This window comes from Vidua chalybeata, chromosome 4 (genome assembly GCF_026979565.1).
Source record: "Vidua chalybeata isolate OUT-0048 chromosome 4, bVidCha1 merged haplotype, whole genome shotgun sequence".
Classification (NCBI taxonomy): Eukaryota; Metazoa; Chordata; class Aves; order Passeriformes; family Viduidae; genus Vidua; species Vidua chalybeata.
The window spans coordinates 64,376,357-64,401,696 of record NC_071533.1 but is presented as its reverse complement, the minus strand read 5'-3'; the positions used below and the strand labels follow the sequence as shown (position 1 = coordinate 64,401,696).

Sequence of the window (25,340 nt, the reverse complement as noted above, 5' to 3'; positions counted from 1 at the left end):
ACAATACAAAACTAGTTGTCTCTGAGCCAGATGAGCAGAATCTGAAAATAATCCATCTGGGGATGATCAGGTATGGAACATCTTTCAAAACTCTCCTCCTCTCCCTCCTTCTTACTTCCCTGCAAAACTCAGCTCAGACTTCTTAAGTGCAGTGTCCTGAGGTTGTCTGGCAATGGGAGGAAGCACCAGAAGTTTGGACTCACTTGCCATGTGAGTATGTAAAGTCAGGCAGTGGGAACCAAGACACCCAACAGTCTATTTAAAACACCTCTTAGCACCTACACCCAATAACTGCTTCTAGCAAACATACACAACAAGCTCCCAAATTTCCCTAGCAGAAATTATTTGCTCCACCCATGTTGTTCATTGCAGCAGTCAACACAACAGCACTTACCAATCGGGATTAAGTCAGCTTTCTTGGGGAATTACAGGGTTTGCTACCTTTATGTTTTGTAAATACAGCTAATGTGCTATGTAAGACACAGAGTGTCTGTGCAGCTGGTATTTGCAAACACTGATGGTATTCCTAACTTCAATAGGAGCTGCTGAGCCCTGGCAGCAATTACATGCCAGGCAGGCCCCTTATTTAGCACCTTGTATCTTCATTTAGTTACCCAAATTGAACCATCAAGGAAAGAAAAGCAGATAAATCTGTTAGGCATCAATCCCAAGGTGGCAGCTGGGAGAAGAGGACTCACCACTACTTCTCCAGCCTTTTACAGGCATTTTACCACCTTCAGATGTAGTCTGACTGTTACACAAATCTGCTTTGTTGCAATAAGGTAGAACCTAATAAAGGCTTTCTTCATGTAGGGCATGTAGCCTGTAACCAGAGTTATTAGTTTTTCAAGTTAGAAGCATTGCAACATGAGCTCATGTACATACATCCAAGCCCACACCTCTTCTGTGTCGGCTGTGCCATCTCCACGCACTACAAAATTAGTCACACTAATTTGTGTAGAAAAAAAAACTTGTGTAACATAAACTAGCTTTAAACAATAATATTAGTCAATTGACATCCTTTGACAAGTCCTGTCACTCAGCTCTAGCCTAGAAGGATGTGTACTTGCTCAGCCTATGTATTTCCCTCTCAAAAGACAGCACTCTATGAAGTCCCAAAACAACTCTCTCCTTCCAAACATAGGGAGGGTTGGGTAGAAGGAATATCTTATCCATTCTTGTGGATTGCACAGTTCTTTAGGACAAGAGGAGTCCTTTTTTAAGCGGATCCCATGCACAAGGAAGGGGATGGATGGGAGTTGGTTTTGGTTTTCCAAAAAGGGCCCAAATTAGACTTCTGTGAAGGAACAGCATTCTGCTTTTTCACATTTATGACCTGCTGTTTAAATGCTCATGCTCAGTACAGTTTCTGTACCTCTTCTGCATCCTCTGCAGCTGCCCAGATGCGATGCAGGGTTCAGCCTGCAGGCAGGCACAGCTCCTACTGAAATTCCCTGGGCATGAGGCAGAGTTGGGCCCACAGTATGCAACTGTACCAAGGGGAAAAAATACAGATTAAAAACTACTTGACCTGCAAAGGAATTCTGTGCAGTAAATCTAAGCACAAGTGTCTGCTGACAGAGACCACGAGGGAAAAAGAGCATGAGCTACACCAGGGAAGTACACACCGTTCCATTCAGAAAGAGACATTTTAAATTTGGGACCAGGCCATGGTATATCCAATACCCAAGTGGGGTAGTCACTCCAGGGAAAGGAGTGCTAAAAATAGAGCTACAGATGCCAATCCAGCATGGAGGCAGGGAGAGGAAGGGACAGGACAAGCAATTCACAGAACACAGCTACCTCCTCCAGCTGAGGTTGATTCCTTTTTGTCTACTCCAAGCAGGGACACTGGGACATGAATGCTGGTGACATACTTGGGAGAAAGTAAGACAGCCTCCTGCAGATCTGGTGTGAATCCCGAGTGCAGAGCCAACCTTGCCTTAAAGAGCTGGAGCTGCACTGCTGACTTTCAGACACATTTGCTACTTCTTCAAACCACAGCAGGTACCACTTCTGTATATTGGTCTGTGGGCTTCCACAGACATGACTGGCTGGGATTCAGCCAAGGATTCCCATTGCATTATGTAAGACTCATTTCAGAGGCCAGCTTCTTAAAGTCCATTAGCTGCCTAAATACCTTTAAAAAAAACAAAAATCAAATTCCAGCTCACTAGTCCAGATGTAGCTAAGCAAGATTTAAAAAAAACCCTCTTTTTCAAAATACCTAATTCAACTTTTTTTTTTCTCCTCCAATCAGGAGAGCAGTCACCATCAGGCCTCTCTTCCCCTATATGCAGGGCATCAGCACCTAACTGTCCTGAAAGTACCAGAAAGTCTGGCCCATCCATCTCTACTTTATACAAGTCCAGGCCACTCTCTCTACCATGCTGGATGAGAACTAGCCAGGTCAATTAGCAGATGCTGAAAACATAAACCACCTTCTACATAGTCCATTAGAGGCTGACACACAATGGACTTATGTTTGAAGAGAGGGATGAACAAATTCAAGTGGAAGAAAAATGCATGCACTCAGTTTCTCACCCATCTGCTCCCTGCCAGCTGCTTGGCTGGCCAGGAAGCACAGAGCTTTCTGGAGCCCAGACCCAGGACTCCACTCACACTCCACAGCCCAAAGCTGACTTCAGCAGGAAAAAGGACATAATAATCGAGTCCAAACTGTATTTTACTCCCATCTTTCATTGCAAAATAGCAGCTTTGTCCAAAGCATGAGTATGTGCACATCTCTGATACCTGTAATATAACTTCCTGAGCAGATCAGTTTTCAAGCTTCATCTGCTTAATACACTCCTCCTTTCCAAACCAGCAGTGTAGGTAGGAAGACACATTTGTTGGGAGTACATCATCAGGTGAGCTGCTCTGTGCACTGAAAAGACAACAGTTCAGTGCATAAGTATCCACAGCAGCTATTGCAGCAGGTACTGCAGGACAAGTCACAGGTCCAGCCACCTGCTGACTGCCCAGAGATGGGGCAACAGTGAGGAAAGAACAGCATGTCAGTACAACATTTAAAATCTTCCAATCTCTTTAATTGCACAGATCTGTCAGACTCAGAAACACGGGTCGCCTCAGCAAAAGCACAGGATTAAATCTCAGTTCTGCAGGTCCAATTCTTTATAGACTTTGCTAAACAAGTTGTGCAAAAAAAAAATTACAGAGATTTTTAACACCTGCTGAGAGGGGCTTTGAGCTGACATTCAGACTTGCACTGGCTGAGGCAACACCGGTCACCTGCTCACTACAGCTGGAATCCTCAGAGAAGCAGTCATAGCTGGGGAGGGGGAGCAGATGCCCAAACCATGGTGGCTTTCAGCTCAGAAAAGTCAAATCACACTCCTAAGACATTACCTTGCTTAAGGAGTGCAAAGGTATGTTTATTGCAATTCACTGGGATTGTAATAAACCACTTCATACCAACCAGATGGTGTAAAAAAAGTTATTTTCTTGACAAAAAAACCAAAAGAAAGACCAAGTACAGAGGTTAGATTCTGCTAGCAAGACGACGTGGTTCCCACCACTAACCCAACAGCCACATGATCTGCATGGCTTATGTATAATCTGGACAGATCCTAGAAATGGCAGCAATTTTTATAGACCCATTATAACAATGAGATCTTTCCCAGGTCAGTAAGACCCATCCAGCACAGCACTTTCCAGGAAACAGCAGCCAAAACTGGATGCTTAGGAAAAACATTAAACTGACAGAGAAGTGAACTGGAACTCCTCTGTACTGTAAATTAACACTGTCACTCAAAGAAGCCATCCCACCCTCTCCCTGTGACACATCAGGGTGTGCCTGTGACAGTGAGCTGGCTCAGGAAGGTGACCTGGCCAAAGGAGGAAGCTTCTCCCCTGCTGCTGTGCAGGCAGGAAGCGGGACCCAGGAGCACCAGTGAGCAAGGGCTGGGTTAAATTCCTGAGGGAAGCACAGCAGTGAGACACTGGGTGATCCTTCCCTGGAAGGACTTTACCTCCAGCACCAGTTCAGGGGTTTCCTCAGTTAGTGGTGGCACCACAGCCACTCAGCGCCGTGGATCAATGCAGTTGCAGCTTTATGCTGCATAACACTGCTAACCACAATGGTAATTTGTGATTTTGAAAAGGCAGCCCATAATAAAAATAAATATTAAGCATTGTTTTGGTATGCTATTATTTCAATGACCTTTCAGTTCTGTTTCAAAACTTCCAAGTGTATCACCAACTGGCAATTACATGCTTTTCATTAACCCTGCAGTTTACTAACATGAAGAGCCACAGAGAAGATTTCAGGACATCCATCTAGGCATTCTCTCAGCTTATATAAACTTCAAACACCAAGCAACTCTGGTTTGAAACTGATGTACCAATGAATGTAACTGTGCTCTTCAATGTGCAATTCCTCCATGAGAAAACCACCATCAGGACTTAACTTCAGAGGCACCTGCTCTGTTTTTTGTATCAGCTAATGTTGTACACAATAATGCTCCCTTGAAAATATATATTGCTCATCAAAGTCTGTGTTTCTGTAGAGACACCCATTCATGCACATGATGATGCAATATAGAAACTTCGTTCTGGCAAGATTTTAGCTTTAAGGACTGCACAAAACTTGCATCAGTATTACCTTCTGTGCACAAGGGAACACTTTCAGTCTCCCCCAGTCAGCACTCTACACAACACATACATTAAGTTCCTTTGGGAAGAAAGAAAGGTTTGGGGTTTTTTCCATCTTTAAGGTTTTGCAAATCACTGTGTCTCATGTACTACCCATTCTGTTCTTGCACTTCTAAAAGTTCAGGGCTGTCTCACTCAATTGATCCAGGCCAACTCTGCATCAGGCTCAGCTTGAACAGCAATGCCTGGTTTTTACCTCCATCTGGCTCAGCTCACCAGCTTTTGTCAAATCTAAGCCTGAGGACCTGGGACCTAGATCAAGGGTCCCTTGGCCACACAGCACTTCTTCAGCTCACATGGTGCCAGCCTGGAGACAGCAGCACGTGGCTTGCTGATTCTGAGGTACACTTATTCATTTCCTCATTAATTCTTAAAAGCTCTTCTTTAAAATAATCAAGTTTCACAAGCTGTTTTCCAAGACTTTGCCAGGGAAAGGGCAAGACCTTGAACCCCTCCTGCAGCAGAGCTCCTCGTGGCCAGGCAGGACTGAATGACACCAAAGAAGTCCTGATGGGTTGATCCCAGTATCCTCTGTCAGGGCTCTGTGCTTTGACAGGAGGTGTCTCTTCCTTGCACAGCCCTGCACAAGCTGGGGGAGAAGACCACAGGTGAACAGCCAAGGGCAGGTTCTCCCTGCCTTCACAGAGCAGTCACGAGATCTCAGCACAGTCTTCAGTGGGATACACCTTGGCTTTTACCTTCTAGTGTAGAACTAGTAGAAATTGATGCAAATCAATGAGATTATGCTGTGTTTTTTAAAGAAGCTTATGTCTCTCATGAATTCTTGGGTGTTTTTTTACACTATGAAAGCTTTCCTCTATACAGCTGGCAGGTCAATTTAAAAATTTCCTTGCCAAAAGTCATGATTACTAATTTACTTATTATTTATATTGCTCTGTGAAAGCCTACAGACCTAATGGTCTGTCTGGAAACAACAAAAATATCCTACATGAATATACACGTTTGTCATTAGGAACTAGTTACATCCATGTGGCACTGTGACTAATCTGTCTGTAATTATTAAAATATCTTCTAGGACCTCAGCTGTCCCTGGGATAGAAGATTTCTTGCCTTCCTGCTTTTTATTTAGGGGTTTTCCTGTTTCATGGCTCCAAGATGCATACCTTAAATGCACACAACCAAAATGAGACTGCCATTAGAGGGATGAGTCCTTACAGAGCTTCCCTGTAACAAACCCACACTAAAGTTCTGAGCAGAGTATTCTAGGAAGACTTAAAGCAGAGAAAAAGGAATTTCATGTATGAATCACTGAGAAACACTTTACCATAAATGCAATCTAAATTCTATCATATAATGAGAATTTTTTTCTTGGAATTACATTTCTGCTTTCATCTTCCTCTGAGCACCCCCTCAGGAGCACACAGAAAAGAGACCCAGCAGTACAAAACACAAAGTGACAGTGCCAAATGGCCAAGCCAGCACACACAGAAGTCAACCACTGCCGGTCCCACCGACACTGAAACCGGAGATAAGACCTCTGATGTGCAACAGCAGTGCAGAACCCAAAACAGCACCATGTACAGCGCATGGCTACCACGGCTTTCCAGTTACTGGCATCTCTGGCCACCCTCACGCAGGACACGAGGGCTGTGTAAATGAGGAAGCCATTTCCCTGCCCTCCAGCACGCAGTGCAGCCCTCAGACACCACGTGAGGGACTGGGCACGGAGGAGGACACGCGCAGCCATTCCTCTCCTCCTGTGAGATAACCGGGTGTGCCTTGCCAGAGCAGCATCATGGCAGTGCTGAGTCAAAGGCGCTGGTCCTGGAAAGGAGACACCTCCAAAATCAACATCCAGTGCTCCCCAGCTGGCAGGGCAGGGCTGCACTGGAGGGGGAAGACAGGCTCTGCTGCAGAGACCAGCTGCTACAGGGACACACCACGGCTGTGAATCTTCCATTAAACCGTGCAAGACACTTCATAGATCTTAATGTAATTTTAGTTAAACACAGTGAAAAACACTATGATCTGTATTATCTGCTCATACACCCACAGTGCTGGAGGAGGGGGCTGTTAAAAAGAAGAAAATAGAAATTGCAGGAGTCCTTCACACCAATACATCAGGCAGCTAGAACTGTACACACCTCATCTGCTTTTGTGAACACCCATTTGCACATACAAAGATCTTGCACTCATTTGCAGGTTCTCACCAGGAATAATAAAAATCTGGCTTCAAGTATAGTTTAACTGCAGGAGGCACAGCAAGCAGCAGCAGTTAGAAACATTAGTTGTATAATCACAAGACATACTGTGCAGTTTACCTACTTTGACCTTGAGATGGCAAAGAAATAAAAGGTAGCAAGGCAAGTACTATATGGTCCATCTACTACAAAGGTACAACACAGAACTGAAAGTGAGATCAGCGATTGAACAATTAATAGATTCTCCTTCTGGCCCTGCATCTGCTGCAAATGCTGCTGTGCCTCATTTACTGTGCTGCTTAAACATGTTAAGGCAGAACAAAAGGAAGAAGAAGAAAATAACTGAAAGAAAAAGAAAAGGAATATGCAGATGAAAGTAAATTCTTAATTATGAAGGAGGAGGAGAGGAAAAAACTGAACAGAATGAGAAAGAATCATAGTTGGGGCCAATTTTTTTTATTTTTCTTTTAAAGAAGTGTGACTGAAGGACAGAATTTTACATGCGGTTATTTCCCTGAAGACTGTCAGCAGCACTTCTGCCCTGTCGATGTCACTGTGCCAGTGCACTGCATTCTACAGCCCAGGCCTGTGTTTGTGAGCGTGAGCCTTCTCCAGTTCCTCTCATCTCTAGGATGACCACGTGGCTATTAGGCAGAGCTATAGTTTACTCATATTACAATTAAACTACAGGAAAGCATGTAAGCATGCAAGGGAAGTGATGGTCTAGCTGCTACGTAACTGCAGCCACAGAGCAACACACAAAAAAACCCCACGAGTTCAATCTTGTTGTGCCATCAACCACGTTTCACGTATTTAGAAACACGCAAACAGGTTTAAATCATATCCTCACACACCCCCCTCGCTTTCTCTGGACGGATGAAACCCGAAAGACCACAAGCTACACAAAAAAAGAACAAAAACCACCCGAACGGGCGTTTATCCTGCTGCCTGAACGGTGAGCGAAAGGCGGCGGCCCGCAGTGAGGTGCCACAGCGGGAAGCGAAAGGCAGAGCCGAGACGGCCCCGTTGTGTCTCTGCGCTCCCTCGGAGCAGCGCTCCCGGAGCCCTCGCGCAGCCCGGGGGCCCAGCGGCACACACGCTGTGACACGGCACAACACACGCTGAACGTGCCTCCAGAACGGGGCAAACCAGAGCTCTGCACCACGCGCGGCTGCAGGCTCTAAGAAGCTCTGTCCTGGCTAAGTCCGGCTTTTCCCGGCGCTGGATCGGCCGGGGCAGGCTGAGGCTCAGGAGCTGCCCGTTCCTGCTCCCAGCTCGCACTCAGCTCTCCGGACAGGACACGCACCAGCAAGGAAACGGACGGAGGGGAAAAGCGGATCTGTAGGTACTTACATGCAAGATGAAAATTAACTGCACTTTAGGCATACTTTAAAAGAAACATAAAATAACCCTGTGTGACACATTGTTCCCGAAAATCATTCACCTTAATCGCAAAAATACTTTGTACTTACAGCATTTAACACCTCTAGCAAACAGTTGCTGCAATCAGATTCTTTGTTAGTAACAATTCGGTTAACCAGTTACAGCATTAATCAAAAGCTAACTATTAGGGATGTTTTAAAAAGAGCATGCCAAACCATATGGGGGGGAAAAAAAGCCAAATAATACTATAACTATTAGATTTTAGTTGATAAAAAAACCAAAACCAACTAAATAAATTATTCAGTGCAGAATCAAAACAATTTCAACAAAATGTTCTTCAATAAACACAGTAATTCAAAGGTCAGTCATGTATCTTTTAATTAGCTTTTTTTTCAAGACTTACCTATGTTTTTCTAGTTCGTTGTGTGATGACCTATTAAAAAGAGAAAAGAAATATTAGAGAAATGATAAAAAATCAAGATTTATAATATTTAAAAGCCAATACCTGCATAAGTTGCAAAAGAGTTCTCTAAAATACGTATTTAACATGGATTACGAAACAGCTTTTCTTTTAAATTGGTTCACTTTTAGATTCTTCAGGGTATCAACTTAATTTCCATGAGTAAACTGTAGGTTTGGGGGGAATTATAATATATTTGCATTTATTAGTGTTCTATACATTCACAGACAGAAATGAACATTAAAAACTGAGCAGGTTAGTAATAAAAACAGCCCACGAGGTTTTTATTGGTGAAGAAAAATTATGAGGATGCAGAAAGTGTTCGAAGATCTAAATGGTAACAGGTAAGAGCAAAAAGCACCCAAAAAGCCAGCTTTCAAGCCCATGGAAAAGCAGAAAGAAAAATCAGCAGCTAATCACTGCTGTTGTTGATATCTTAATGGCAACAAAAGAGGAATCCTCTTAATTCTTCTCAGTCTACAAAGAGAAAATAAAACCCAAAAAAATCATAGTCCCTGTACTGACCACAGCAGCATGTTATCCTTTTCCAATCTACTTGGATTAAAGATTTTTTTTTTCTCCAACTGATGCCTCTGTTTCTTTGCCATTAGAAGACAGCCCTAAATTCTTGGAGGATTTTTTTTTAACCGATTCAGCTAAAAATATTCATTTTATTTATTTACACAGCTCAGATTAAAAACATTCCTAAAACGAAGCTACTCTCGCCGCTTCAGAACCAGCAATTTTCCGTACTTTCAGTTTTGTCCCACTGAAAACATGCCCAGCACATCAGGATCAAAAGATGCAGAGGCGGTGGCAGCTTTTAGGGCTGGCAGATTATGTCAGAGCAGCTCTGCTGGAGCCTGCTGCAACCCCAGTCTGCAGCTGGGCACGGGGTGCAGAGTGAGGTGCCTTTGTGCAGGCCAAGTGCACGGTCCCTGCAGGGAGCAGAGCCATCCCAGGGGGTTAGGGAGCCTTCCTGCACAAATGCTGACCATGCTGAGCTGTCCTGCTTTCCCTGCACACACCGAGCTGCTGGATGCTGTACCTGGGTGTGACTGATGGCAGAACATCACTCTGGCCATAGAGAGGGAAAAGGAAAGCAAAGCTCACAAAAGAAACATCCAGTGAACAAACCCACGAGCAACTGATCTCAGGCCAGTGCAGCTGCTGATCCTGCAAGGAACCAAGTGAACTGCCCCTCTGCAGGTAAAACTGAAATGCATACAAGGTTCAGCACTGATGCTAATCCACTCTCACCAGAAAGCATCTCAGTGTTGGTATCAAGACATCAGTTATGTCAACCATTACCTGGCATCTTTTTCTCAAAAGCCTAAGAATTCTTATGTATTTTTGTTGCATGAAGTGAGCCATGGTCAAGTAATGTGTGTATTTCTACAATGCCGTTTAAGTGCTCCTGACCAATGCAGCAACACTACAAGTGTTAAACACATTTTTTGTGCTACATTAATAGGGCAAGGTAGGCTTGGTCATTTAACTATCTTAAGACAATTTTGGTTTTATATTCTACTTCTACTCTCCACACAGAGATCAGACTTTCTCCACGATCATTTCTCCACACCAATGTTCACAAAAATTGACAAAGACCATGCTAAATCCACCAGTGTTTATGAAAATACATGGAAAACAGAAGTTCAGTAGGGAAACATTGTCCCCAAACACCCTCAACAGGCCCGTCACAGGCACTGTTTGTAGGGAACTTTGGAACCAGAAAGGAAATACAGGCCAGCCTGGATTCATCCCTATGACATGAACTCCTTGACATTTCTGGCAATTAGACACAAAGGTGAATGCAATCACTCCAACTGGCCCTTTCTGAGCTGCCAGCTCCCAGCAGCTCTGGCGAGCACACACAGGGACAGCACAGGAACCACCAGCCAAGAAATTCAGCCTGCACAGAGTATTCTGCTGGGCAGAGAGAAGGTGCCACGAGCAGCTGACAGTCCTGCACACAGCACACCTACAGGGCACCTGTGGCACAGGAAGGGTGACCCTGGCGTTCTCCTGAGGTATGTCCTGCCAGAGCAGCTCTGGGGCACACAGCCGTGGGTGTGCCAGCTGCCAAAGGGAGCAGCAGTGACCATGTGCCTCTTGGCAGAGCTCTTGGGGACACAAAAGCCTCAGCGACGCGTGCAGTGTGCAAACGTGGGCACCAGCCACAGATTTTGGGAGGTGTCAGGGGCCAACCAACACCCCAACTATCAGACCCTAGGCAGGAACCAAAACCAAGAGTCCATTTACCTGAGAATTGCTCCATCTATAGAGCACGTTAAATACCCTATTACAAAGCATGACAGGGATTTCTTTGATTGGGTTTGTTTTCAGAATAGATGAACCTCTCTTGAAATACTGGTTTTTATTTCCTTCACTGACTACAGCACAGTATATTGCAAGAATATCCATCTCCTGCTGTTTATGCAACCTAAAGTGAGGGAAAAAAATGTAAGAACTGGTCTCCATACAACCCAGTACCCTGTTTCAAAATGGAGTCTTTTATTACTTCAGTAAATATAAGATGTAGGTCACAATTAATAAGATATATGTATATATGTATTTATAAGAGAGAGTCAGCTATATGACTGTGGTTTACAGGCGAATGGTCTGTAGAGCCTTTCAAAAATGGCTTCAAGAGAAGGAACATTTCTGGTGTTTAACTTAGGTTCACTCCACTGAGTTTGTATCTCCACAAAAAGCTTGGGGAAGTTGGGGGTAGCAGTGAGGGAAAAAAAGGTTAAAAGGTTCAGATAAAAATAAAGGGAAAAAGCCAACAACAAAAAAATCTACAAAATCATATATTCAGAAGGAAGGGATAACGAACACTGATGCTTAGACTACACTGTTGATTTGAGAGAGCTCTAATATCCCTTTAGCAAATGCCAAGCAGTTCACTGACTATAAATTTTATTTGTGACGAAATTGTCGAAAGAAGATTTGAAAGAACAAGGAGGAACCAAGCAAATGCAGCCATTGGTCTGCTACTTCACACAGCACACCCCCAGAGCCATCCCCATCCACCACCTTCCTTTCCCCAAACAAGAATTCTAGGTATCGGATTTCAGCTTTTGGTTGATTCAACATTCAGCAGACACACCTAAGAAATTTGGACAGGTGCTAACTGAGAGGGCAAGGCTAACACAGAAAAGGCAAGGGCCCCTCCACCTCACCTGCTGCCAGTTTATGGGTGAGCCAGCAGGATCTGGTCACAGGCACTCTAGATTGAGATTTCTCTATATGCGGGATGCACTGCCTGTTTCAGTATTCAGACAGCTTCCCTACTCCTCCATCCATCTACCCCACCAGACGGGGCATCTGCTCAGCAGGAAGCCAGCAACTCCTGATAAAAGCAGGGATGTATGGCAATGCTGCTGACGTTTACTGCCCTGTGTTAATGGGAGCAGGTCTAGACCATGACTCACCAATGCACTTACAGTTGCCAATGCACTTTAAAGCACTATAGGAAGCAAAGCAGGGTAGGTAACCAAATGCTTGAAACAGTGGCAGCACCTTACCAGTGCCAGGACTTTCTGGTGCAGGCAGGACTGCCAGGGTGTGATACAGCCCATGTACAACTCACCTCAGGTCATGCAGCCACATGAACTACACTGCCAGCACTTCACCTTTTGTCCAGGCCAAAAAAGTAAGAACAAACAGAACAGGAAGCTTTACAAGGTGCTAGACCTTAAGTGTCTGCATCCAGTTCCCACTCCCAGAAGTACAGGTGTGTAAAAGTACAAAGCTTACACCTGCAGTCTTGTGTGAATGTGACTGCTGCGCAGCTTTTCATTGAAAGGATCCAGATTCACTTCCAGGAAATTCCCTGTCCACATACCTAACCTGCCGTGGAATGCACCTGAAAATACTACAGTTCACTCCACAAAGCACAGATAAATCTGAACATAAGCATGCATTCTGCCTATTATTCACTGCTTCTGGGTTGTTGGTTTTTTTCCATTTGTTTCAAACTGGACACATTGCTTACAGCCTGTCAAAGAAACAGCCTGTACCAAATTAATCCACTAAAAATTAATTTTGCATTCTCCTCATAGCAAAATTTAACCGGTTCTGCAGATTCAGCTGGGATCTGGGAACCAGGCACACTGGCACAGCCCTGATGCAGAATTCTGGCTCCAGGATCACATTCAAGTTGGTGCTGCCACATGTTTGCAGTGGCCAGGTCTGAACGTGCTTCTAATACGGTGGCAATTTGTTTTCCTCAACTGCACAAGCAGTGCAGTTCCCAAACATTGCAGACCTACTGCAGTTCCTTAGGGTGACAGGTCCATGGGTGAAATCTGTTATATTGGGACTAAAATGCATTATTTTGAAACCAAATGTGGCAATATCAATTGCTGTCCTAGCTTCAGGAAGGCAAACTGAGAAAGATCTATTGAATTCAAAAATCCAGGTGAAAATTCAGAGGAGCTGTGTCTGCACAGTCTGCTTTGCAGTGTTTCATTCTTGGCCTCTCACAAAAAAAAAAAAAAAAAAAAAAAGGAAAAATAAAACAAAAATCAGGCCCCGATCCCTAAGCTGCTTAGTGTGGGCACAGAAAAACATCTGCAGAGAGCAAGGGGCTCGCTTTGCGGGCCACAGGTTCACCCTCACCATGAGCCAACATCAACAGAGGAATTTGGACATTAGGCTCTGTTTTTATTTGAAAATCCAAATGTCGCTTTCATCTTTTTCTGCATATAACCCTTTGCCAGAACACAGCACGAAGTACATGTCTATTTATATAACATATGAGCAAAAATATTAATTAATTAATAGACACAGAAGACATATTTATAAACCGGCATTTATTTTGCTCCCTCTCCTTCAGTAAACCAGCTCCTAAATTAACAGGCCAAACACACTGCATCACCAACATTCAATTCCTTTCTCTGAAAGTAAATTTAACTGTGACCTCAGTAGACTGGCATCTAACACTAAGATTTTGCTTTTCATTTTACCTTATTTCTGACCCTTTCACAGTGAAGCAGCTGCCTGAGGTCCCTGGTGCATGGGCAGACACACACCTCAAACCCACACACAGCTCAAGGTACCCAACACCTGGTGAGTGTCACTGCAGCCAGGGCAGAAGAAAGCCCAGTTATCTGCAGGATTGTATGTTCCTCTGTAAGAGTGCTTTGCCTTGTGAGCAAACGTCACCAAATTTCAGATTTGTGTCGCATTCCTCCTCGGCACATCGCATACGTGTCACCTATCTGTTTCTTTGGAGCAAAAACCAAGCTTGACTTTTGAATATTTGCTATTAACATTTCCAAGGTACAACAGCAATAAATCCAGCTCTTTGTTTTATGCCTTTTTTTAATTCTAAGTACACCTTAACAAGAATTATTAGACTGCATGGCACTGCTTTAGGAACTACATACAGCCACTGCTCTGCGGAGACATTTATTATACTGTAGTCAAGTACCTGATAAGTATTATTGTAACAAGATGTGACCTAGGTTTACCTCCCTGCAAAAGATAATATTGTGGCTTTCTCTAATCTATGTCCTCTTCACAAAACAAGAATCCAGTTTCATTTGCCAGAGGATTTTGGTCAAAATTACTGAGGGGAAACAAGTCTGAATCTCAGCTGAGGACATGGTACGAACAGCAAACCAGAAAGAAAACAAAGCAGTTCGGTTTGTGTGACATGGGAAAGGGCTCATCACAGGAAACTGAGAAGAAAACATGTAAGATCAAGACATTTTAATGTGCAAGTGAAACAGACATGGCTAAAAACTGTGTCTGATTGCTACCAATAACACCGAGAACATTGTTTATCAACAAACTGCTAACAACCACTTTCAATTTTGATTCAAAGCTAACAGTGGACAAAGCAAAACTGTTAAATTCCTACAGTGGAGAGAAAGCTTATAGATTTTAGTTAATTAAATTTAATTCTGCTGGTATTTTTCCCTGCACGAATCGAAACCTGCCAGAATTACTTCTCACTCAATTGCAGTCAAGAGGCCAGCAAGCTTTTAGCCCAGAGCAGAGCATCCTGTCCGAAGGGCCAGCAGCCTCCTGCCCCTTCTCCTGCAGGTCTGGGCCTCACCAGCCATCCACAAGGGATGGAAGTCTCATCCTACAGTTTCTTCCATGAACATCACCAGCACCTCAGCAGAGGAAGGAGGGGTCCATCAGCACCCCTGCTGAAGCCCAGGGCAGCTGGAATCCATCCCTGCTCATCGCCCAGCCTGCGGTGCCTGGCCAGCACACCTGTGCTACATGGGGTACGCTCTTCCCCCCAAAGGCAGGCACACGGGGAGGAAAACACAGAACAAAGAAGAGTACAGCATGCCAGGCTTCCTCACATCTGACAGTTTTTCTCCTCCTCCTTCTTTTCTGATTTTCCAAGAATAAGGAGATGTTTTTCATGCTTTTCTATATGTATACCTCATAAGGCATGAAAAAAGCCAATGTATGTGCATATATACATCTCTCACTTTTTAATTTGATCAGATGCTGCAAGCAGCAGGATACAAAAATAGATAATGAAAACAACAATGCCCCTGCAGATCTGAAATGTGCAGTTAGCTGGTCCTTTCCTACTCCTCCAACCTTAAGTATGTATTTTTAATCCAGAAAAACAATGAAATAATAAGGCACGAATTTCAGACATGTATGCAATCCCCTGTATGCAATCAGATGCCTCCCTGCATCTAATGCTCCAAACCCAATGAGTCTGGAAAATGGTTAAAGTGGAACAATATGGACAAACACTTTGCTCGGTGGTTCACATCATCCACGACCACTCCAGATCCTCTGAACTTTGGCCAGTCGTCTCCCTCTGTTAATCTTTGAGTTGCTTAGGAAGAATTAACTGCGTTTCCAAAAATCCACTCTAGTCTGGGGCTCGGCCCCTATAGCCTCTAGGCTCCAAATAATAATAAAACAGTGATGCTGCTGTACATCATGTATTTTGCCCTGCATATTTAAATTCGGGGATATTTTCTCCCCTGCAAATCTAAGTGTACAGGCAAACGTGAACAACGACGGCTGGACATGGGTACAAAGCCCATAAGGGCAATGCAGAGGTACCCACAGGGCCCTGCTGCTGGCCCTCTGTCCCTGAAGGAACAGGGAGCTGCATTAAAGCAATGTCCCTCTGCTTCCCACACCAGCCAGCAAGCCTGGTACCCGTGCTGAACCAAACCAGCCACCGTCCCAGCGGTGTCTGCACTGGAAACCATTCTCTGATAAGCACTGTCCTGTCCTGTAACACACATGACCCATCCCCTCATCTCATCACTGCAGCTAGGAGAAAAGAAAGTGCGAGTAAATGTACACATTGCAGGATGGCATTTTTGAAGGTTGCCACTACTACAGAGTGAGAATCAGAACAACAACACACTAAACAGGTAAATAAATACAAATCTGCAGGCAGAAAGCAAAGCAGGAAGGTACTGCAAGTGGATGTGTGTGCCTCAACTTCAGTAACACTAGCAAATCTGTAACTAGAAATCTTTTAATTCTGCTGTATTTGATAGATTACAAATCCTCTCCTAAAAACTCCTGAAAGCAGCTTACAATTCAGACAAATAACTATTTTGCAGCGGATGACAAGAGCCCTAAGAACGGAAACGATGGAATAATAGCTCTGTAAGTAACACTGATTTCTTGAATGCAAGAGACAGACAAGAAATCTGTACAACTCAAGGAGCAATTTACAGCTGGAAAACTTATGAAATGTGTTTTGAATTTTTTTAAAGGCAGTGAGCATACTTTACATGAAAATAATTAAAAATCTTAAGGAGCAAAGTGTCTCAGGACAAAACACACTCCTCCCACTCCTGATGACTTTCTCTTTTAAAATGAACTGACTGTCTTCTCATACTCCATGATGAGACAAAGAATTCAACTAAAACTAAAACCAAAGTAGTACTGCAATTAACAGCCCCCAAAATGGTTGCCTTGCTCGGAGCAGAGGCATGGGGACACAATCTGCTCCCCCTCAGTAATCTTCGAGACACACTGCTCGGCCGCAGCAGGCACCACCAGGGCGCTCAGCAGCTCGTGTTTCTGCTCAAGGAGGGAGTTCGTCAGCTTTTGATTTCGGTTTGCACCTCCGGTGGCCCACGAGCAGCTCCTGGCCGTCTGCCGGGCACCTCCCCAGCACCATCCGACCCAGCCGCAGGATGCCCGCTGGAGCAGCGAGAGCGGGCCCGCCGAGACTCACTGCTCCTTTGGAAAACAAGTCACGTGCAAAGCAAGTTCATTTTAGGCTATTCTACAGGAGCCACCATCCAGCATGACCATGCAGAGCGGAGCCTGCGCTGGGGAGAGCATCGCTGCCCCGGGACGAAGCAGGCCCAGCAGGGCACGGTCCTCGGTCCTCTCCGGGGCAGCCCTGGAAGAGCAGAGCAGGCAGAGCAGGCAGAGCCCAGGGCTGGGCTCGCTCCTGGGCAGGGGCCGGCAGTGTCCCCGTAAGACAGACAGCCTCCCGCACGTACACAGCCGCTGCCCGAGCAGCAAACAAAGCTGCAGAGCCTGCGCACAGCTGCGCTCGGCTCGTGCCATCGCAGCGCAGGTAGCGGCTGCGGGGCAACAACAGAACCGAGGCGCGGACGGGCGATAACCGGGAAAAACAACGACCGAGCCGCGCACCCCGGCGGATCTGCGTGCGGCGGCCGGGCGGAAGGGCCGGCGAGCCGGCGCTGCAGCACGGCCCGCGGGGAGGTCAAGCTCGCTCCGGCACCTTCTCACCCCGTACGTCCCGGAGAGGCCGGAGGGCGGGCGGAGTGCCCCCCCCCGCCGCCCCGCACACGCTCCCGCCCCGGAGCCCAGCGCCGCCGCAAGCGGAGGCTGCATCTGCTCCGGCTGCCATGGGGGAGGCGGCCGGCTCGCTGCCTGTGGTTTATAAATGAATGCCGGGGGGGAAATTAGGTGCCATGCAAAGAGAAATCTGGGTGGCGATTATGGTGTTTAGGTCTGCAGCAAAAGCCGCTGTTGGCGAGCGCGGAGCAGAAGGAGCGATGAGGGCGGATGGGTCTGAAGTGCAGTGAGTACTAAGGAGATGGTGTACGCGTGGCAGTGTTTATATGAGAGATCAAAACAGAGCCAAGCCCATCCAGGGGAAAAATGGCGACTACCGGGATGGGGAAAACTGAGACACTGGATTAGTTATTATTTTTCATAAATGTATGCACTGCACATAAGCTAGACACATTGGAAAAGCTGACGATTCATTCTGAAAAAGCGGTGCGTCTATTACCTGTTATTCTGGGATTTTCTGGCCATGGTGCCTGCCTTTGTTTTCTTTCTGGAATAGTCACTATCGAAGGGTAACACTGATGCATAGCCATGTTCTGCTTCTAGGGACAAAGTCAGCATTAGTGGCAATATATTTTTTCCATGCAATTTTTTCCTCCTTTGCAGGAACGCTAGGGTAAAGAACAGATTTTTTTCCGGTTGATTTGTTTGGATTTTATTCTGGCATCTCTTAAAGAAGCGAGACAAAAAAAAAAAAAACAAACAAAAACATAACTCGGTAAACCAAAGAAAAAAAAAAAACAACACCGAAGTGTCGAAATTAGGAGGATTATTGGAGTGCACATTAAAAATGAGGCGGATCATGCAAACCCTTGTCACGCTGCGCTGGGGGAGGGGAGCTGCCATACAATCACCGACTGCCACACACGGAGCGGCGAGAGGGATCCTGAGCGCTGCCACACGCACCGTCCCCATCCAGGGCGGCACAAACAACCCCCTTCTGGCTTGCTTGGGGGGTTATATTAAAAAAAAAAAAGCCAAGATCCGAGCAGCGATGCTCCCCCAGCGCGGTGCCGCTGGCGCAGCCCGGGTCCCCCCCGGGCAGGTGCGGGCTCGGGGCCGCTGCCCCGGCCCGGCCGCCGCACAACAAAGGCCGAGAGCGGCTGGGAAGCGCCTGCGGGTGCCTGACCGACTGCCCGCCTGCGCCCTGTACCTCGGTCTCTTCGCTCCAAGTACTCGGCCGCTTCCAGGAGGATTAACAGGGAGTTCAATTCCATGGCTGCCCGTCCCGAGCCCCCCGCGCCGAGTTCACGCGCGGGGACTCCCGAGCCCCCGGTTTTAAGGCACCTCGCTCAACCTACATTTGACACACAGCGGACGGGCAGCCCGCGCAGCCAATGGCGAGCGGCGCACGGGCGCGGGGCGGGACGTAAGGAGGCGGCCGGGCCAATCGGAGGCCAGAGCCCCCCCCGTCGGGGCAGGGGATGTTGACAGATCCCCGCCGCCCGCGCTCATTGGCTGCCCGTGTAGTAACAATTTAGAAGCCGAAGCCTAGCAACAGCACGTGGTGGCCCAGCCCCCTCGGCCGTTCATTGGCTGCTTCCTTGCATGTTAAGAAGGCCGAAGCCGCCCATTGGTGCGTGGGGCATCATGCAAATGAGGGCGGAGAAGGGGGCCAATGGGGCGGGAGGCGCGTGCCGCGCGGCGGGAGGCGGGGACAGAGGAGCGGGCAGCCAATGGGCGAGAGGGGGCGTGGCGTTGCCGTGAGGAAGAGGTAGGCGGAGGGCGGGGCCACAGTAGGCCCCGCCCCCTCGCACGCGCCGGGCGGGCACGGGGCAAGCGTGAGGGAAAATGGGAAAAAAAAAGGGAAAAAGGGACAGGGAGGCGGCGGAGCTGCCCGTCAGGGACAGTATGGCAGGAAATGAACGGGAACGAAAAAGACGATACAAACGGGACGCCGGAGAGGCTGTGAAAATGTGCCTGGCACGCGCATCCTTGACTCCTTGCGGTGCTCAGGCGAGAGAGGAAGACGGCCGCGCTGTAAACACACGCACAGAGTTTAGTAAGAGAATTACTAAACTCTGCACAATGGCCTAACCTGCTGAAAAAGAGAAACAGTGGGAAGCTCTCAGAAATGCAGCCAGAATTCCTGCCAGCCCTCCAGCCCTTGCCAGCATATTCAGCTGCCTTTCGTCATCTGGATACACAGAAGCCGTGTACCAGAATAGCCTGGCTCCCGGCGCTCAGGCTGAGCAGGAAGAGCTCAGCACCTTTCCTGTCCACACCATCCTATTTGCGCTGCTAACTCTGCATCCTTATCTCAGATAGCTGCTGCACAGCTGTTGCCTAAAACTGGTTGGTTTTAACACGAGCAAGTGTAGTTTTAAAATAGGCATATTTTAAGCTGTGCTGTGATCACACATTGGTACATCTTCAGGCCAAAAGTGCTGAAGCCTGTAATCAGTCCTCCTGCAGGATTGCACTTGGGCACACAACTGGTCCCATCGGTTTTAACTGAACTGTTTAGGTAAGAGCTATCCAGCATATAGGGTGGATTCGGAGTGTTGTCCTGTGTGTTTGTTCCTTGGCAAAAGATGTCAGCCAGAATTTCCTTTTAAGAGGATAATAGCAATTCACATTAAAACAAACATTATGGTTTACTGTTTCTACAGCATTGTGGTAAAGCCACATATACATTACACCTGATCTTGTATTAGTCTGTATCTTGTTGCCCCAGATGCACAAGTGTAATGTGGCTCTTGAACATTGCTGAAACACAGATCACATTTTACTGCCATTTGGTCCAGGCACCAGGGATAAGAGAAAATACAAGGCAGTGAAGAAAGCAGCGTTGTGATTGTAGTTTAAGAGAATTTTGTATTTGTTTAGGAAAATTCTGAGTGACTATGAATTACAAGGCAGAACGGAATTTGGTGCATAGATTGCAAAGGTAAAAAAAAAATTGCTGTAACATTTTCCACTTGCTGCTTGAACTGTTGAAATCCTGCTGCAAGTGGGTGAGACAGTACAGCTTTTACTGTAAAGCCATTGAACCTTGTGGCAGTTTTGCTGTTAACTGGAAGTAGGTTTAGACACTACTTGACATTGCCTTCTGTTACGAAACAGCATGAAACCATGTATGCACAGGTCTGCTTTGTCCACACAGGAAAGAAAGTTCCCTTTGCCTGACACATGCGATGGGCACTTCATGTGGAAGATGCAAAGATGTGCAGATAAGGCATCATTGTTCTCTATTGCATCCACACTAGTAGCTCAGATCTTCAGAACACCTTTATTTGTGTGTTAGTATACAGGTCTAAATGATCTTCGAGTGCCTTGTACACATGCTGTGGAATCAGTCATACATCCAGAAAGGCAGATGAGTGTGCTAGGTATGTAGGTGCTTGTGGGAAAGCCCAGGATTCAGGTACAGATTTACTGAGGCTCTGAAAGCTCTGCCCCACCACACTGTAAGCACACAATTTCACCTGGAAAAAAACCTCTGGAAACACAGGGATATAACAAACACTGCATAAGACTGTGCTTCAGGAGGGTACACAGCCCGAGTGAACACCCTGCCAAGCACTGCCCTCACCAGACGCTCCTTGGAGCTTGGAGTGATCCGACTGCTGAGCTGAAGCCACCCTCAGCCTCCCCTGCACTCCCCAAACTCAGCACCCCTAACCACTCCTGAGGTAAAAACCATTGCTCTCTCTGCTTTCAAATGTGGACAGAAGTATTTTGAAGACAGTTGTTTTAAGGAGATAGAGCACAACTTCACATTGATATTGGCACTTTCCAGGGCCTTGTGCCTCCACACTTCCCTGCATGGAAGGGCTGCTTTGGTAAGTGAGGAACCACTGAAACCAGCTGGACTATGTGCAGGAGAAAGTGTTGTGTGAAATAGGGGCCAGTGCCATCACAAAAGGCACCCGATCTCTGATCATGGTGTCTCTCAGCCTCAGGAGTCATAAACTGTATTAGTCTGCTGGAACTGTAAGCGTGTATGTAACCCCACATACTCACAGAGCCCCTGCTGATGAAATCCAGGGCAAATCCACACACATTTGGGAAGGACAGGGCTGGCTCATACCTGACAACCACTGACACACATTTACCCGTAGCTGCATTGAAGAAGCAACACAGCAACAACATGCTAGTGCTGAGAAGTTTTATCAAGATTATTTCTCGTAGGGGTGAACTCAACTGAGTCCTTCTCAGGAGGCACCACAAAAGCTTTTAAAATACTGAGAAGGAATCGTTCTGGATCTGGTTTTATTTGTGCCAGGGAACCAGGACTAGTTTTGGTGGTGTCAGCGTGGGTGCAGAGGTGTAGAATGGGTGTGAAAGAAGATCAACCAAATTACTTTAAGAACTGAAGGACAGGCTCTAACATAGATGTGTGCTCGAAGGCTTTGCAGATTTGTGTCTCTAAATAGCTTTCTTCCATTTCTACGAGCGAGCAGCAGGAACAGCTGAGTGCTAAAGAAACAGCTGGCCTTCAGTGATAAGGGGTAGCTGTCACTTCATGGTGAAGTTTGAAAAACTTTGTATTTAGAAGCAGACGGGAGAGCCATCAGCAGCCACACCCAAAAACCTGAGCTGTTTTGCAGTTTCTTTGCCACCTGCACTTGGTGATTGGAATGGTAATATTTACAATTTTAAATGTTACAGTGTCTTTCTTTTCCAAAATCTGTCCTGTGGCATGACTTGGCATGTAAGATCAGTGACATCAGAGTTGTTGACTGCCCCAAGCTGTGGTGAGGGCAGAGATCTGAAGCTGATGATCAATGATTCAAGAAACTTCATTCACTATTTCCCACACATGGCCATAAAGAAATAATTAGACCTACTCTGCTTTTCAGATTTGGCTCATTGTATCTACTGCATGTTTCTTTCTTTTATCTTTTAAAATTCCATACAACATATCCCTGTGTCCAGAGATAAGCCCTTCACTTTGTCTTGGACTCCATCCCTCTGTTTTCTTGGATGTTGCAAGGTTTAAGTAATTAGCAAAGACTAACTCGTCTGCCCACATAGGAGGGGATCTGCACTCAGGGCTGGCACTGACAAGTTTCATCTCCCTGACTCAGTATCTCAAATTCCATTTATTCCTCATCTTACCTGTGATTCAGATAATGAACTCTGTTTCCTAGATACAGAAACAAAAACACCTGAAAGTTGAAGGTGGAACTTTTGGAGGAAGTTTCAAAAGTAACAATTTTGTCAGTGCCCAAGCCCAGTTTGAGACACTTTGATTCTATTTACTCTGCCAAGTAAAGCAGTTCTCCAACCCTGATCTCAAATGGCAGGTGCACTGCACTGCATCTGCTTGGCCCTGTATCTAGACTGCTACTGGTGCACATATGGCTTTTAGTCATCACTTTATTTTATGTGTGGTTTACTTTAAGTTTGGGGTGGTTTCTCTAAGTTCAAAGTGCCTGAAGATGGGGGCAGCCCATCAGAGAGCTACTTTCACACCTTGAAGCTGAGGTTACATGACATGAAGATATGTGGGGTGTCGGTGTTAATGAGTTGCTGCTGCAGTGTTGAGGAACTGTGTCCTGTGAAGGAGTCGTGTCTGTGCAACCTCACCCCATGAGCTTTCTGGGTTGGTCCTTGACCTGTCATACCCCTTCAGCTGCACCCAGGCATTGACTTGGAGAGGATCCTTGGTCCAAGGATCACAACAACAAATAGTATGGATACTGTGGATTCCTGGCGACCTGAGTGGCTTCCATGCATTTGGTGGGCCCTCTGTGTGAAGCTTACTAGTCCAGCTTGCTGCCTGGCCTTGACCAGTTGTTTGCTGCAGTGTTTGAATCACCAGCTTTCCCAAAATAATTGAACTTTTCCTGATTTTGCTTGGGATTTAGCACAGGCTTATGTACTGCTGTGGTACACACATACTTGAAAGCCAAATTTCAACAGAAAAAGCACTTCACACTGAATGCCAGTCCCTTGTAGCGTTCTTTTCATGTTAATTGCTGTTATTTTGAAAGACAACATTTGTATCTTAGTGTCCTTGAGAGTTTGGCTGCCCCTCTCCACCAGTGCTCCCCGACCAGTGAGATGTGCAGTGCCCTGACGCCAGGCCCTGCAGCCATTCCTGTGAGCAGGCATGAAATTATTCTTAACTGATTTAAGTGAAGCATGGATTGAAAAGCTTGAGAGACACTGTTTACTCCATCATCCTGCTCCGTCTAAACCATGCCTGGCAATTTTAAATACCATCATCCCAAAAATTCTCTCTGACACTGCTGTACTGGAAGTGCTTCACAGGAGGCAGTGGTATTGCTGCTTTCATTTTAAAAGACAAAAAAGAAATGAGATGGGGCAAAACAACTGGCCAGTACCACTGAGCAAAGGCAGGGCAAGGGCTGGAAGGATGGCTGGGCATCCCAGTGCCCAGTCTGGCTTGTATGGCATTATGATATATTGCAGAGTAAGGATTTGTTATGTTATTTCAGATCTGAATCTCAGAGATGTCATGGCCTTATTACATTCCCTTGGTGTAGGAAACAGGCTTTGTATTGCATTAATCTTCCACAAGGGGCCTTGTGTACACTTGTATTGCATTAAGCTTCCACAAAATATAGAGACTGGTGCAGTGCAAAGAGGCTTTGAAGAAATCATGGCTCAGACCCACTTTGTTAGAGTGCTTTTTGGGGCATGGGCATCTGCCTGAGGTCACTGCTTGAATGAGCTTGCAAATTAAATATTTCTCCTTTGATAAAATCAGGCCTTCTTGTTGGGTGACTTTGACACAAGCGCATCATATAGAAGTAAAAGAATATTCTACCTCACTGTGATCATCTTCTAAGCTGCCTTGATGCTTAGCACCCTGCTGCAGTCCAGGACAGACAGAGAAACAGAGCAGGGTTGTGCATTTGTGCTACCAAACGTAGCTGAAACCAGCCTGCCTGTAGCAAATAGGTTGTTCACTAAAGGAGGGAGGAAGCTGTGAGCTTTATGAATAAAATCAGGCAGTGGTAACACAGTCTAAATTACATCTATCCTCTGAATGTAAAACATAGTATTTTCTTACCCAAGGTACCTGTGTCCTGTGTATCTGTCAGTCGTGACTTCTGAGTTATAGGAAGAAGCCCCAATGAATTTGTATTGGTTTTTGGTGTGAAAATCCATCCAGATATGGAAGAATGAGTTCATGCATCCTGTGGAGACCAACAAAGTAGTTAGCAGCCATTAATTTATAGTATATTAATTACAGGGGAGGAACCAAGAAAGAAAAAGTTATATTTATAAATTTAAGCATGGAGATTTCTCACCTGGGTGCTTGGACATGCAAAATCTACTGAGTTTTAATCTGGGTGAATCAGTTAATGAAATGAGAAGGCAATTAGAGCTCTACCTGAGATGTCTTTCCATAAACCCATTCTCCAGGAACCAAGTGCGTGCATATGGGAGAACAGGTTTTATCAGAGGACAGATATCTGTAACATATTAATAGGGCTGCAGAAATTATATATGCAAATTATTGAGTTCTGTTCCCAGTAGGGAAAAAATAATAGCTAATGTGGCTGATGCAAATCTGCTGCCAGCCATAGGATCCTATCATTTGTATCAGCTGTGATGGAACCAAGTGAATCTGTGATGGGAAGATCGCAGGCACATCCCGTATTGTACAGTAATGGCAACACTCTGCATTTCTATAACCTGTCCAACTCACTCATTTTAGACTGCTTAGTCAAGATTTTTCCAGTTCAGGCATTTAATAGATATTAATAATTAGGCAAATAAAATGCTGTTCAGCTGAATGAGGGAGGAATCAGTATTGATCCTGGGCCTCATGCTGCTGGTATAGTTGGGCCAGTATTATTGTGGTGGAGATAAGAGAGCTCGTCCATCAATACACACGTTTGAGAGAAGATCAAAACAGCCCAGGTGGTAAATAACCTGGACACTTGCCTGCA

The 25,340-nt window shown here is 45.8% G+C and overlaps 1 protein-coding gene across 3 annotated transcripts in view; it reads right to left on the bottom strand.

Annotated features, from left to right (window-relative positions):
* The window catches only part of MXD4 (MAX dimerization protein 4), a 40,883-nt gene extending 22,122 nt beyond the window's left edge, over nucleotides 1–18,761 (bottom strand). Inside the window, exons 1-3 of one of the 3 annotated variants that reach the window (XM_053940375.1) lie at nucleotides 18,620–18,761; nucleotides 17,909–18,077; nucleotides 8,623–8,652 (exon numbers count right to left, since the gene is read on the bottom strand). In XM_053940375.1, coding sequence (XP_053796350.1) covers nucleotides 8,623–8,652; nucleotides 17,909–18,077; nucleotides 18,620–18,683 — 263 coding nt within the window. In that variant the 5' untranslated portion in view covers nucleotides 18,684–18,761. The remainder of the gene's footprint in view (nucleotides 1–8,622; nucleotides 8,653–17,908; nucleotides 18,078–18,619) is intronic. The other 2 variants (XM_053940376.1, XM_053940377.1) reach the window with 2 other exon arrangements.
* Between the last annotated feature and the right edge of the window lie 6,579 nt (nucleotides 18,762–25,340).